This window comes from Pygocentrus nattereri, chromosome 28 (assembly GCF_015220715.1).
Source record: "Pygocentrus nattereri isolate fPygNat1 chromosome 28, fPygNat1.pri, whole genome shotgun sequence".
NCBI lineage: Eukaryota > Metazoa > Chordata > Actinopteri > Characiformes > Serrasalmidae > Pygocentrus > Pygocentrus nattereri.
In genome coordinates, this window is record NC_051238.1 from 7,604,562 (window position 1) to 7,620,288 (window position 15,727).

Below are 15,727 nucleotides of genomic sequence, written 5' to 3' on the forward strand. Positions count from 1 at the left end.
AAATCTAAAAAACTTTGGTCAAAATAATGCAGGCCAATATTTAAATTTGCTACCTAACGGTGATTCTAATATACTGTAAGACATATCACAATCCCAATAAACATTGGCAAAATCACAATATGATATTTTGTGCATATCATGCTGCACTAAAAACCATCAGCTTTCACTACTACTTAGTTTTGTCTGCGGTTTTTAGTTCATTTTTCTTTAATACAATCCTGATGCATGCTGTATCTACTTCGATAGAGCCAAGCAAGCTCTCCCACTGGTTAGGACTTCATGAGCTGGGCTGAAAGCCTAACTAATTATCAGCATAATGAGGAACCCACACTGGAATCATCTCTTTATGTTTTGATTTTCATGGGGCAGGAACAGCTATGTAATTAAAACGTCACTCTAGGCCTTGTGAAAATTTTAGATATGTCACTGATCATGAATACCAGCTGAATCACTGCAAAAAAAGGTATTTTGTCAAGTAAAATGATCTTGAATATATTTAAGAATTGTTGTAAGATTAATTTAAGATTATTTAACTTATATCTAGACATTGTTTTCCTTGTTTTAAGTGATTGTATCAAGCAAAATGATCTCACTATACTGTCAGATTACTGTGCTTGTTTTAAGAAATGTGCTTTAAACCAGCAAAATTGTCTGCCAGTACAGTGAGATAATTTTACTTACTAAAATGACCTAAAACAAGTAAAACAGTGCACAGTCATCTCAAAATAGGAAATGTTAGACATATTGACTAGATGTAAGATCATTTCACTTGACAAGATACCATTTTTTGCAGTGTAGTCAGTTGTCATGTGTACCAGTGTTAGCACTAACATACTATTGGACCTACCATTGGGGCGCTAGTAGAAATGAGCATCACTATAGAGGCAGGTTTTTCTTAACATTTACTGCCCTAACAGTCAACATTCACCAGTGAAGCCACTGCCACCCGCAGCTCTTCCTGCTCTAATAAGTCTGATTCATCTGTTGAAAGCTTGTAAATCAGCAGATGAGTTGAATCAGCTGTGTCAGAGCAGGAAAAACCAGGAAAACACCAAAGAGAAAAAAAGGCGACATGACCAGCACTGAGAGCCACTGCTGCAAGCTATTCAGACTGTCAGTACAGGTTCAAACAAAAATAACCCCTATTGATTCCTGCAGGCAAGACTGTATAGCTGAAATCCGAGCATGCGATGTTTGCTGCTTAAGCATAGCTTGTGGCAAACCCTTTTCCTGAGGAATCATGAGCCTTGGACTAAGTTTGGTGTGCGTTTTTAACTGCATGCTTGCAATGTGTGAGTAGCAGCACCTCGTAACTGTGGAAACCAGTAAAGTCTTCTATATAAGGCACAAGTTTGCGAAAGAAGTGTGTCCTAGGTTTAAAGAAAAGTGACAGCAGCTCTAGGTCAAGGCACATGACAGAGCACAGTGAAGCCAGTCTCCTTAACAAAATGAAGCTGTTTGCTGTTTGAGGCAGTTGTCCCCGGTGGTGCTTTACTGAACTGCAGTAAAGTTATACTCGTCACTATGTATGGCTTAGACGTTTATGGGATAAACCCCTTTTGCCAAAATAATCCCTTCAGCTTACATTTAAAAATCTTCGGAAAAGCTTTTCTGCAAATGGCTTTCCACTGTAAATCATGTGAAATACATCTTGTACACTTTTAAAAATATGCTGATCATGTTTGGAAGTACCTACACAGAGAAAACAGTAGGATAAAAAGGCTTTAAATGGGCTCATGGTCATTTCTGGAACAAGGTCAAATGAGCCAAGTAAAAAGGAACTCTTCCCTGGCTTGGATGTATGTTTTAGCTAAACATTTGGCTGGTTTGGTGAAATCCACCAAAACCGCATTCCCTCAGTCACTTACCACTGCCCCGTGGGGTAGGGGGGAGGAGCTTGGGTGGGGGTGACTGACAGGTTATTCTATTCTCCATGACAACAGCAGGTTGAGCAGGCAGAGTCCCAAAAGCGCAAGACAAAGCTTCGTCCTCAGACAGCGTTGGCAACTGCAGCACCGTGAAAGAGACCTGTGAGAGAAAGGAGGAGGCGCAAAAAAACATTTCAGCCACATTTTTCAGCGCAGCACCTTGCCAAGGATGCTCCTCGGAATACTAAGTAGAGATTTCGTCAGTTATTTTTCCAGTCGGCGGGGGATGAAAGTGCCTATTTTTTTCCCCCCCAGTTTAAAACCCAGAATGTTTCGGGGTGACTGCTTCCACAGTGGCACACAAATGGGAGATATTTCAGACTATGTGCGTGTCGGTGGGCTGCCGTACTCAGCTGGCCGTGAGTAATGGTTAAATTGGGGTTTGCTGAGGCGGACAACATGTCAGACTGTCCAAGACTGACAACTAATTCCATAACTGCTCATTACCCTGGTCACCAGCCAAAACACTGACATGTCTTGCACTCTGAAAGAGAACAGTTTAGGCATTAGTACATATGGTGATGGTTCATTCCACACTGTCAAGATCTGCACACGTGAGTGTTGAGATAAGGAGCTCAGAATTAAACCTCATGAGAATTTACAAATGGAGAAAAGTGGTTTTAACTGAACTTCTTAACAAAGTGCCGCTTCAGTTTAATTCACTCACAAATGACTGCACACACGATATAAAAGTGCCTGTCAAAGAACTCCTATAAGAATATAACAGACACACTATATGGACAAAAGTATTGGGATACCTACACTTTAAACCCACAGGAGCTTTTATGACACCCCACTCTAAATCCATAGGCACTGATATGGAGCTGGACCCCCTTTGCAGTTATAACAGCTTCCACTTTTCTGGGAAGCTTTCTACAAGATTTTAGAGTGTGTCTGTGTGAATTTAGGCCCATTCATCCAGAAGTGCATTTGTGAGGTCAGATGTTGGAGGAGAGGGCCTGGCTCACAATCTCCGTTCTACTTCATCCCAAAGGTGTTTAATGAGGTTGAGGTCAGGACTGTGCCGGCCAGTCAAGTTCTTCTACACTAAACTCACCCAGCCATGCCTTTATGGACCTTGCTTTATGGACTGAGGCTCAGTCATGCTGAAACAGAAAAGGACCTTCCCTCAAATTGTTCCCACAAAGTCAGAAGCATATAATTCTCTATAAGTTTTGGTCTGCTAAGGCATTAAGATTTCCCTTTACTGGAACTAGGGGCCCTAGTGCAACTTCTGAAAAACACCCCCCATAGCATTATCCCTCCTCCACCAAACTTTAGAGTTGGCACAGTGCAGTCAGGCAGGTAATGTTCTCCTGGCATACACCAAATCCAGACTCGTCCATCAGACTGCCAGATAGAGAATTATGATTAGTCACTCCACAGAATACATTTCTACTGGTGTGGCTAAAATACCTGAAATCAATAATTAGGAGGGGTGTCTCAATACTTTTGTCCATACAGTGTACATATAATATGTATGCTTTTCTGAACATTAATGTTTCCAAAATATAGTGGAATACATCATACAAAATACATCAACTTAACACTTCAAATAATACTTAAAATCAGAGACGGAAAGTAACAAATTACAAGATTAGCAGACAGGCTAACAGGCTACTTCAATAACATGCAGAAATTCAGACCTTGACAAAGGAGTCATAATAAAATTGCATTAAACAAAGAATATGCTACTTGTATATTTACATTCATATGAATGCATACAACACTGCTATCTTATAGAGGTGCTAGTGGAAATAAGCATTATGCTAGTAGCTAATCAGAGAATGAGAGGCTACTTATAAAGTGAATAGCAGCTGCTCCATAGGATCAAACAAGTAAAGCACTGTACAGGCTTAAACAAACTCTCCTGCTGTATGTGGAAAAATGCTTCACATTACTGTCACTGTTGTTATCATCTTCAGGTTTTAGGATGCCACTAATCTCGTGATTTATTATTAATAAAATACTACTCGTCACGTCACGCAACGACGTACACATACCGCACCACTACGTCTGCTGACAATTCAATTACGTCATGCATCATTTAAGCACTTGCCACTGCAGTGCATTCAACTGAAGTCAAAAATGTGAAAATGTACTTCAACTTGTACTAAAAAGTGTATTTTTAGGATGAGTATTTGCATTTTTACTGAGTATGGAAAACGTGCAGCCTGTGCTGTCTATTCTACCACCTCTCCCCAAGACGTCCGTAACACTGATGGTTTTGAAACCTGTTGGAAAACAGTATGCTTGAACAGAACTGGAGAACTAGTGTCAGCGCAGCCTGCAGTACCATCCATCAAATGCCAGACACAGAGTTATGTCAGATATTATATATCTAGACCAGGCAAACAGCAGCTTCCGGCATTCAGCCCAATGGCATTTGCTCAGCAGCCTTTATTTCTGTGGAGGAGCCTGCTGTGCTAAAAGGCACTATGCTATTTTCTTGTCAGTCTTGGGGTTCTGTCAGCACATGTGTTAAGATCATCAGCTACCACGATACTGTGTACATACCTAGGAATCCTAGCATTGTACAAACAGGAAAAGCACATTCAGGGATTAATTACAACCCTTCACACTCTTGCACAGCTCGACAAGTGAATTAAAAAAAAAACCCACCACCACTGCAACTTTTGCCCTGATGAACAACGCTCTACTGCCCTGCCTGGCACTATTAGAATTTCACTGAGCATGAAAAATATGTGCATGCAAATGTTTACATTTTTAAACAAACGTGAACTGAATGATGAGGTGAACAGAGCTTATCTACTGGCCTGAGGTGCTAGTTTTCGTCCTCTAAAACTGACGGAATTAGCATAAACCAGCAGTCTTCAATCTTAGTGTGGGTCCCGACCTGGGCTGCAACCACTGAGCAACACACATGACCCAGCTAATTCAAGTCATGTGAAATGGCCAGCTGTTGCTTGGTCAACTGAATCCACAGTGCTCTTCACAAGCTAGGACTCTGGCCAGGTCTTTTTAAATAAGTATTGGAGATTCTTCCAGCAAATTTTTTGCATTTAATTTTTTCCACCAGAGGTCTACTTATGACATCTGTGTGTGCTTTTGTATCAAAAAATAGCCAATTTATTATTACATGGTCATTTTCCAACCTCTCTCTACCTCTCAAAATCATCTGTTACTGTGCTAAAGTCCTAAATTGTACCTCATTCAAAAAGCAGTCCAAGCTGAAACACCCCTCATAACTTCATTGGGAATGGGGGGGAATGGGGGGTGGGCTTCTGTAGGCTGAATAGGCAGATATACACTGAGTTGCTCTGATGTCACGCTTACTATGTACTTGGTCCTCCGCATGGCCCCAAAACAGCTCTGATCCACTGAAGGAATTACTCTGCAAGACCTCTGAGAGTGCTTTGTGATATCTACACAAATACATTAGCAGCAGATATTTCATTCCTGCAAGTTGCGAAGTGGTGCCACTGCAGTTGCTCCTGCATATCACACAGATGCTCAAGTGGACTGAAATCTGGGAAAATCTGTGGTCAGGAAAACACTATCATGTTCCTCAAACCACTCCTGAAAAATGTGTGCAGTGTGGCAAGGCATGTTATTCTGCTGTAAGAGGAGGGAATACCATTGCCATGAATAGATGTACCTGGTCTGCAGTGATGTGTAGGTAGGTGGCACAGTCAATGCCTCAACCTAGGGTTTCCCACCAAAACACTGCCCATAGCAACTCCCTCCAATGGCTTGTCTACTTGTCACACTGCATCTTGGTGCCATGACGTCCCCAGATAAAATGCACACATGTACACAGCCGTCCACATGTAAAAGAAAACAGGACTCATCAGGACAGGCGACCTCTGTCATTTGTTCCAAGGTCCTGTTCAGACACACTTGATTTTTATGGTGGACAGGGTTTAAAAATTGCACTCTGATAGGTCTGTGGCTGCACAGCTACACACGCAGCAGGGTGTTGTGACACATTCCTCATCAAAATTTCTGTGACTTGTGCCTCAGTAGCCCTTCTGTTGGTTTAGGCTGGACTTGACAGCATTCTTTGCCTTTGTGCATCGGTCACCCTGGGCGCCCTAAACCCTGTCACTGGTTCATGGTTTTTTCTTCCGACAGCAGGTACTCACCACTGCTGACCAGAAGCACCACACAAGCCTTGATTCAGAGATGCTCTGATCAATTTGACCCTTGTCACAGTCACAAGTCTTCACGCTTGCCAATTTTTGCACCCAGCACATCGACTACAAGAAGCAACTGTTTCCTTACAATCTAATATATCCCAGACCTCAACACATGCTGTTTTTATGATGAATTCCAAATGTGCTGTTCCTGCAGCTTAGCTTCCATACATGGACTGTATGAACTGAGAAGTAAATGGTAGCTTTAACAGTGAGTGTGTTTACATACACTTACTAATCTGATAAATTAAGAAAATCAGATTTTGTCAGTAACCTGTTCAACACATTTACACTCTCGAGTAATCGGACAACGGGAAAACACCATGTCTACATGAGTCAGGGAGTAATTGGATTTCTGCTTTGCAACCAGCCAGTAAACTCACAGAAGAAGACGTGATGTAAACATAATGTAAAACTCAAACTTCATGTTGCAGCTTTTTTTTGTAAAACATCAAGTCAGTTTACCTGAAAATATGAATATGCATCATCAAGAAAATTAATATTTAAATCCTTCACTTTGTCAAGCCTGTTTCAGCGTCGCTCCAAAAGGGTTTTGCGTCTCACAGTTACGCTGCTTACTAATTTCCAGTACAGCAGTCTGTTTTTGCACATGTGCAGACTGAGAAATCCAAAAGAAATCAGATTAAAAGTTTATAAGCACTGAGAAATCTGATTCCTGAGATAAAATCCAACCTCTTAGTCTGATTTCTTAATTGGATTTCTAGACCTTACTCCGATGTAAGAAATCAGAGCATGCTGTTTACATGACCATTTGAATAATCAGATAACTGTAGAAATATGATTATGATCGGATTATTGGGTGCATGTAAACACACTCGCAGCTCTTATTTGAAAAAGAGTGAGAAAACTGGGGAACCTGAAAATTTTCCATTATACAGGTATGATTCAAGGATCTGATCACCCAAAATGCATGCTGACGCAAAAACAGCACAAATGTGTGGTTTTTTCCACTTTGCATCAACATGCGTTTTTGGTGATAGGATACTGTTCGGTTTTCATTTGACCACATGAACATTTGAGTGAACACACCAAGGACACACTGTGATCGGATTGTGACTGGATCATTCAAACCAGATAAATGTGGTGGTCAGAGACCACATTTTTGACCACAATCAAAAGATGTAGAAGGAATGTGTTTTCTGTATTCAAATTCCATTATGTGAGCTAAACTGTGTCAGCCAAGTGCTGACTAATGAGAGGACAAACAAGGAATGCAGAATGGAGGGTGCATGAATCAGGAGTTCTTCCAAAATCAAGAGCCTCCTTTCACCCTGTATAGATGAAAGCATTCAAAATAAGCTTGTTCATTTGTATTGTAATGGGGGAGGGGGGGTAGTAGAGGAAGTGCCTTATGTGCCTTTCCCATGGCAAAGTAAACTCTGATTTGATCGGGTCAGAATGGGGACGCAATACAGTGCAAAGTGTAAATGGAATTCAGCCAAATGAATGCAAGGTGTACACAGCCTCTAATGATCACATATTGTGCTGTGTAGGATGTTCAGTAGCAAGACAGTTTGTACCTGTGTCTGCTCCTCTCTGCTCTGGATGGGAGGATCCAGAGTCTGGATGTTCACGCACTGTCGATCATGGCCGTAACTCCAAAGCCAGTGGTGAGGCTGTGAGTGGCGAGCACACTCCAGCTTCCGCGTACATCTGAAACACAAGCACAAATACACATTCACACACAGATATACACACAGACTGCAGTGATGACGTCATTTTCAAAAGAACACACTGTTTGATGTAATGGTTTCAAATGTTTCTTCTGTTGAATCCAGCAGAAGAGAAAACAAAGGAACACAGTGTTATTATGTATTATTATGAGTCAAAATTGTCCTGTCAACAAATCCAAGGACAAACATAGCCATACAGAAGCTTTCAAAAAGTACAGCTGTTAATAATCCAGGATGAATACAGGATTATTGTTTGTATGATAATCTATTATGACAAAATATTTATATAAAAAAAATCAAACTGTACTGACAGTCTCAGATGACTAGTCAGAGATGACCTATTTAAAGTTGTTGAGAACAATACAGGCAGAGTGTGGTAGGTCCAGAGAAGAGTGGGCAAAGAACAGAAGAGAGAAAAAGAAGAGAAAAGAAAAAAGCAATAGGAGAAGAGGATTGGGGAGGAGAAGAGAGGAAAGAATGTAAGCTGACAAGAGATGAGAGGAGAGGAAAAAAGAGATAGGAGAGGACAGGAGAGGGGAAGAAGAGAGGGGTGGTGAGGAGAGGAAAACAGAAGATGAAAGAGGAGAGGAAAAATGGAGACAGGACAGGACAAGAGAAGGAAGGAAAAGAGGAGTGGTGAGAGGGGTTGAAAAGAGAGAGAAAAGTGCAAAAACACAGAGAGGGAGTCCAGGAGAGGGGAGAAAAAGAGCAGTGCTGAGGAGAGGAGAGGAGAGGAAAAGAAAAGAGGGGAGAGGGGAGGAGAAAAAGGAGTGACAAGGAGAAGAGAGGGAGGAAAAGAGAAAGAGGAGATGGAAGAGGAGATAATAGTGGAGAAAATTGGAGAAAAAAGATACTTACCTGCCCTCTAGTGAGCACCAGCCACAGTAAGGGTCTCTGACTGATAGACATGAATTACAGTCTAGATGCAGCTCACACTGAGCCACGGGCAGCCTTGTTACCTGAGACACACACACACACACACACTTATGATACTGCACTGCCACTATCAATGCGAGAGTGAACATAAAATGAATTGCATTACTATTAACAACAAAAATGTCCTATTGTATGAGACATATCTAATATACTCATACCATGTATATTAGATGTATTATATATGATGACAGTGAAAGCCAAAGTGTTCCTGCATAGTAGGTGTTTCTGATAAAATGACCCATGAGAGCAGGTACAGCACAGGTGTATCTAATCGCCTGACAACCGTATGTATGACTGCTCCACTCCTGGAAGGGGGTGGGGTTGTGCTGTGATTCCAGAATGGAAGTTAGGAAACACTGTCAGGAGCGTTTTCACAAACTACTGATAAAGTCTCCAATTTTAACATTTAATGCCTGCAGTTTCAAACTGGCACACGTCTATTGCGACGGCCTGAAGGTGGAGTTGCCATCACGCTGCCGCTTGTTTGTGCGCTCCTCCTCATCGTCGTGGGACTCAGGCGCGCTTCACTAGGGAGGAGCTGGCAAACATTAAAAGGCATAAAAGGAAGCTCTCCAGTCCAGTAGAAGTGAGAACCAGACTGGAAGCCAAACCAGGCAGACTGAGCCGAAAGACTGTAAACAAAGAGCATTTTCAGTTATCGCCGTTTTCTGGTTGTGTCATAAGCATGAGGATGGGGAACACTGGATGGACTGAACAAGCGAGGGCGGATCCTTTTAGGACCCAGTTCTGCCCTCAAATGCAAAAAATGATATCTTGGCATTTGAATTCATCCCAAATCTAGTCCTAGTCAATATATGTAATATTTTTCATTATCAGATTGCTGTGAGAATATTATTCAGATCATTCAGCTTATTTCTCAACATTTACTTCATTTTATTTTACTTTCTTCTTTCAGTTTTGGTTCTTTAAAAGCATTGTCTTGAAATAAGTATGATAAAAAATCATGTACCAACAGAATAATGCCGGCAAGGTATTATTAGTAAACCTGCCCCACTCCAATACAATAAACTGTAAACTGGCTGTTTAAAATTTTAGGTTTATAACCTGTAACAGTGATGTAAGGAAATGTGCAGAGGACTTTTAGAATGCTATTTCTGAAGAAGAATTATTTATTTATTTATTTATTGCTTCCGGTTAGTGTTTTCTTATTTAGTTTTTTTTGCTGAACCGCAGCATGTTGTGTTGATATGTAAATATTTATATTAAATAACAAAGTAACGGCACAATTTACAGGTTAATTAAAAATACTGGGTGATGAGCTGCCAGAACCTACAGCTCTACAGTGAACTGGGCTGAGCCCCAGATCTGTCTTCCCAGTCGTACAACTGCAGAGTGGAGAAAGAAAAGAGTTTCCCTGCTTGTAAATTTCCACCAGGAACATGATGGGAAATAAACAAATCTACTAGTAGTGACCCTGCAAGATCCCCAGTCTTTGCTAAATCATAGTCAGTGACTAAAAACTCTGTGACATTGTCTTTAGATATGAGAGGTTGTCAGACTTTAGTCTTTCAAAAAGCTTTTAAAAGTCTTCTAGGTTAGCATAAGACAGCTTTAGAAAATAAAATAGAAAAAAAGACTTCCAGCAAAAAACTCCCATAATATTCTTACAACAATTAAAATTGTTCAACATTTGTTCATAATAAGAAATTTCAGATGTTTTCACTTACTAAGATTTCATTTTTTTGCAGTGCTGGAACCTCATTTCTGTATTCTTTCTGTTGTTCAGCCTTTGTGATGTTTCTGAGCTCCATCATTCTAGTTTGTAATACGTTTTATCTCCGCTTCTCCTCCTTTTCTATCCAGTTTGCGCAATCTCATTTTTGTGTCTTGCATTATTAACCATGCTTCTCAAAAAGATCTGTCTGCCTACCTGTTTTTTGACCTTGTGCTGTAACGACCATGATTTTCAGATCGACCTTAATAAAACAAGGGCACTCTGCTCTTACATCAAGCCAGTGCCTCAGCATTGTTACAGGTTGTCAAAGGCTGTGAATAACAAAACCTTGTTGACCTGTGGCGGACTCTGAGAGTCCCTGCTTAGCTCTGGGTCAGAGGGACACCGTTCACCCCCCATTGCTGCAATACTGGCAATAAATTATAGGTCATCTACTCACTGATCAATCTCAATGTTCTTGGTGGACAGATGATACACCCAGAGGAGAAGGGATACTGTTTCAAATTGTGATTTTTACAATACGCACTGCAATCATTTTACTTTTCGTATTTCTCATCCACATAAGCTCCCTGGACACAAAAATTGTCACTTTGCATGGTAATAACTTCAGGCTCCTGTGCATGGTGCTGCACAAGGATGATTGGGCTATACATATGTGCAGGGTGTGCGAATGGATTCATAGATTGAGAAAAGGTGGTAAAGTACAGTGACTGTCTCATTCAATGTGGGGAAAATGGGTCGCAATGCAGATGTTATTGACTGACAAAAAGGGGAGATGGCATTTGGGATTGCCAAAGGTGACAGCATGAAGGAGGTAGCTGAATTTAGTGGTGTATCGAAGCGTACGGTCATATGGGTCGACCAGAAGGCAAAAATCCCAGTCTATAGGAAATTCTCTCAGAATTGTGGCCCAAAGACGAGAGTGACGCACAGGGACTGTCATCGTAGACCTCATGAAGCCTTTAAAGAGGACTGAGTGCAAGGTGTGGTTCGAGCTAGAGGAGCTCTGAGATGTTCTGAGAGTGTGCAGAAATGGGTCCTTTGGTTGAGGTGACAGTAAATTTGAACCACAGTGCTGACACTGAGCTGCTGGACATCCAGGATTTGCCTATTGCTCTTCATCTTACTGAGGAACACAACACTCCAATTGCTGTATTCCAAGATGACAATTCTCATATTCACAGGGCTGCAAATGTGACTGATTGGCACGATGAACACTCACACGTCTGGACTGGTCCACAACATCCCCAGATTTGAAAAATCTGTGGGACTACCTGGAACAGCGAGTAAGACGCCAGGGAAGGTATCCACAAAACCTGGCCAAACTGCACAATTCTTTAATACAAAAGTGGCTGAACATTGGCATCACCTACATCCAGAAACTTGTCTAGTCCATCCAAATCGATTGCCAGCTGTTATTCATGCTAATGGAGGTATCACATGTTATTAAGAACGTTTCAGTCACAGGTGATTATTTTTTTGCCTGGTGAGCTTAATTATTCACTGTTTTACCCATTTTGTTTTCTTGATTAAAATGATTAAAATGAAGTTTAATTCATTTTCATTATTCTGCATAGCAAATGAGTGGTCTGAATGGGGTCAACCAAGTAGTAGGGCCCCCAACTGTCCTCATTGGGCAAGTTTTAAATTTTATAGCCCAGTGTTTTCTGACACTGTGCTATTTATTTACTAGCCTTTAGTGTCACCTGAATGAATAGTTAATGTTCAGCATCACGTATTGCAGTGGTTCCCTCCTAAACTGGTCCTCAGGCCCCCCAGATGGTCCAGAATGTTGCTGCAACGTAATGAGAAACACTGAAAAGGAGCAAAACTGTGGATCATCTGGGAGTCCCTGAGGGCCAGTTTGAGAACCAATAATGTAGTGAGTCAGTCCCCAAGGTTCTGTGTCAGTTTTTTTCAAGGTGCTATGTGCATGAAATGTGCTCAACACACCTTTCTCTCGGTCAGGACATAAATATTACGTCCAGTGGAGTCCAGCAGTAGGTCAGCGTTAACAGGGCTTTGACCATCCACCTCCACCAAGTCGTACTCAGCACCCGTACCATCCGCCCGGAGAAACACCTGCACACAAACATACAATACATATTATAATCTCAACACGGCAACACAACACAAAGTCAGCAACCTAACAGGCATGAAATTACATGAATGTGCATCTAATTGCTCAGTTCTGCTCTCTCCAACTGCAGCCTTTTCCTTTTAAGTACATTCTGCTAATCATACAGACATAATACATTCCACAAATAAATCACACTTTCCTGCTCTCTCACACACACGGACACACACGGACACACACAGACACACACCTACAGACGCAGGGAGGATAGAGTCTCAGCAGACTGAGCTGGTGTGAGTTTCAGCAGGCGTGCGGAGGGGCAGGGGAATGCCAGCATGCAGAGGCTGGAATAAGTCTAGCCTGAGGAGTTTAAGGCTGTAAACAAGCTGCCTGTGTGGATGGGGAACGTTAATATTTCATTCAGCCCTGGAGGTGCTACGGCTGCTGCCACCCCTATCAGCCTACCCACAATACACCGCAGGTGTCCGGCTCCTCTGGGACCAAAACTCCCAACAGCCCTTGCCATCAGAATGCAGAACAAGCTGCTTCATGTCTGTATATCTCTTTCACTCTTACACATACACGGAACATAGTCGCTGCAATAAAACCCTGTATGTCTGAATCGGTATCTTTAATGTACGTTAATGTTTTGGTTATTTCTATTTATCCATTCATCTTTATATAGACGGATGGATGGATGAAAAGCTGGATAGAAAAATTAAAAGGACAGAAGGTTAGATAGACAGAAGGATGGACAGAGAGATGGACAGATGAAAAGATGGATGGATGGATGCATGGATAGATACATGGATATACAGATGATACAAGGATGAAAAGCTGGATAAAAAAAATGGATGGATAGACGGACGATACACACAAGGATGAAAAGCTGGAAATGCATACAAGGTATAAAAAGGATGAAAAATGCAAGGAAAGAAGGAGAAACAGATGCATAGACAGAGAGATGGACAGATGGAAAGATGGACAGATGGAGAGATGGATGGAAGGATGGATAGACAGGCAGACAGATGGATAGATGGACTGGATGAAAAGTTGGATAGATAGATGGATGGACAGAGAGATAGATGGAAAGCCTGATAGACAGACAGACAGACAGACACAAAAATACAAGTAAATCAGGCAAAGGTACATGAACGTTGTAGGTCAGTTTGTTCACCTACATACATATTGTACTACATATAAACACTGTCAAACTACAGACTCCAGCCGTCTACAGCATTCTAAACTGCATCGTACCAATGGTGTGTTGAGAAGACTCTTTTCTGACACCAAAACTTGCAAGTGTGATTTTGTCGCAAGAAATAGATCTTGTGATTGAACAGATTTGTGGTGTCAAGTTTTAAACCTGCTGTAAAAGTGTTAAATTAGAAAAGAAAGGGAGAAAAAGAGCAGATATTCTTGTCTGAAGCGATGATGAGGCAAAGCTGAGTTGGAGGCACTGAGGACTGAATGTTTGACGGTACCAAATGCCTTAATACCTTTGCTGATGAAACTAAGTCTGTTGTGGCCTAAAAAAATAAAATGTATATAGAATAGCTTTTCCACCCTTTTGAATGATCAGTTATTTTGTTTTCGGGTTTATTTTGTACAACCTTTTATATTAAAAAAAGTCAGTCTATGTTCAACTTAAGTTTAAGTGACCCTTTGTTTTAAATGCAGGCCATCAAACAATGCCACGCCACGGTCATATGACTTTTACAAAAATAACATGTACGGTTTGTGTTGCAAGGGCACAATTATTTGGGTTTGTAGTAATATACAATAATGTGCAAGAGTCAGACTTGACGTTTCATTTATTTAATCTTCCAGTCAAAACTCTTGTTTCCAGTACAAGTTTTTTAGGATGTATTTTTCAGGAGATATTTCTGAGGAGATCAGATATAATAGATAGATAGAATTATTCTCTTGGGTAAGGAAGGAGAAAGTCAAAAACAGGAGTAAAAGCTACAGAGAAAATGAGGCACCTAACAACCACCTGGAAGACCTGGTAGACACCAAAACTGCCCCCATCAGATAAACAGCACTTAAAGCTTTCGTCTCTGAGAGAGAGGAGAAAATCAAGCTGCTTCAGATCTGAAAACATCCACAGGTGTTTCTGTCCATCCTTCCACTGTGAGAAGACCACTCAGCGCTGTGGGTCTGAAAGGACGTGTAGCTGATCAAGAAGAACCTCACTGAGAAAAGGAGACGGACACATCAAACAAAGAAGCTGATCAATGGACTGATCACCCCAGAGTCCAGACAGAGTCCTCAACACCACTGAATGTGTCTGAGATTACTGAACTTTGGGGGTGTGGAAAAATATCTAGATAAATATAGTAGATAAAAATGTATAAACGCACAACACATTCAAACACACAAACCGTCACATTGAAAAACACTCGCACTGCTCTCACATGATCACACACAACCCTCCGGGGCAGATCGGGCTGACCGCAGGTGGTTCACATCCCCCACAGTGACACAGGCCCAAACTAGCGAGATCAAAACACACCAACAACCAACAGCACAAACATTACACTCCCCTGTTTACACACACCAACACAGTAGTGACTGAATCAGTGCTGCAGAAGCCCCAACAGCTCGCTGCACACTGAGCAGCCATAACGTACAAAAGCCCACGGCAACAAATCATTATCATCTTCTTATGGAGTGAGGCTGAGAAAAAGAAAGAGAAAGGAGGGGGAGAAGACTTGGTACTTTTTTCTTTCCTCTGGAGTGGAGTTAAAATGCAGATCTTTTGTTGTGCCTCCGAGTAAGAGTGAGAAGACTGTGCTGATAAGCAGATTAAGATACGCACATCGTCGCTTGTCTACAGTAAACATTCTCACAACTTATTCACTGTAAACATTCTTGCGGTTCACAGATCAAGAAGCTAAAGTGTTTCCTTTCCCCAAGCTTGAGAGCAAAAAACAGATCTACCCCGTCTTTAGAGACTTTCTGACATTTTGTGACATTTTAGGGATCCTTCGCTTACGCCAGGGGTCAGCAACATGCGGCTCTTTTACTGTCCTGTTGTGGCTCCACAGCGGAATTAGATTCATAAGTAAAAAAAAATAAAGTAATCCTCTTTTACAGTAAAATCGAGCTCTGCTGATCCTTCAACGCAGTTTAACAGTAAATGGTCTTAAACGCTGAAGTTAATGTAGAACTGCTGATTCACCCTTTAAGCCCTGAAGGTCACATAATGACGTAGATAAAAGTCTGGCCTAGCTAGT

General features: G+C 41.4%; 1 protein-coding gene across 5 annotated transcripts in view; it reads right to left on the reverse strand.

Moving 5' to 3' along the window:
- Window positions 1-15,727, reverse strand: part of plxnb3 (plexin B3) — a 152,827-nt gene that overhangs the window by 35,744 nt on the left and 101,356 nt on the right. For all 5 annotated transcript variants that reach the window (XM_017719454.2, XM_017719453.2, XM_017719452.2 and 2 more), the window contains exons 4-7: window positions 12,365-12,493; window positions 8,638-8,738; window positions 7,627-7,759; window positions 1,869-2,028 (exon numbers count right to left, since the gene is read on the reverse strand). In XM_017719454.2, coding sequence (XP_017574943.2) covers window positions 1,869-2,028; window positions 7,627-7,759; window positions 8,638-8,738; window positions 12,365-12,493 — 523 coding nt within the window. The remainder of the gene's footprint in view (window positions 1-1,868; window positions 2,029-7,626; window positions 7,760-8,637; window positions 8,739-12,364; window positions 12,494-15,727) is intronic.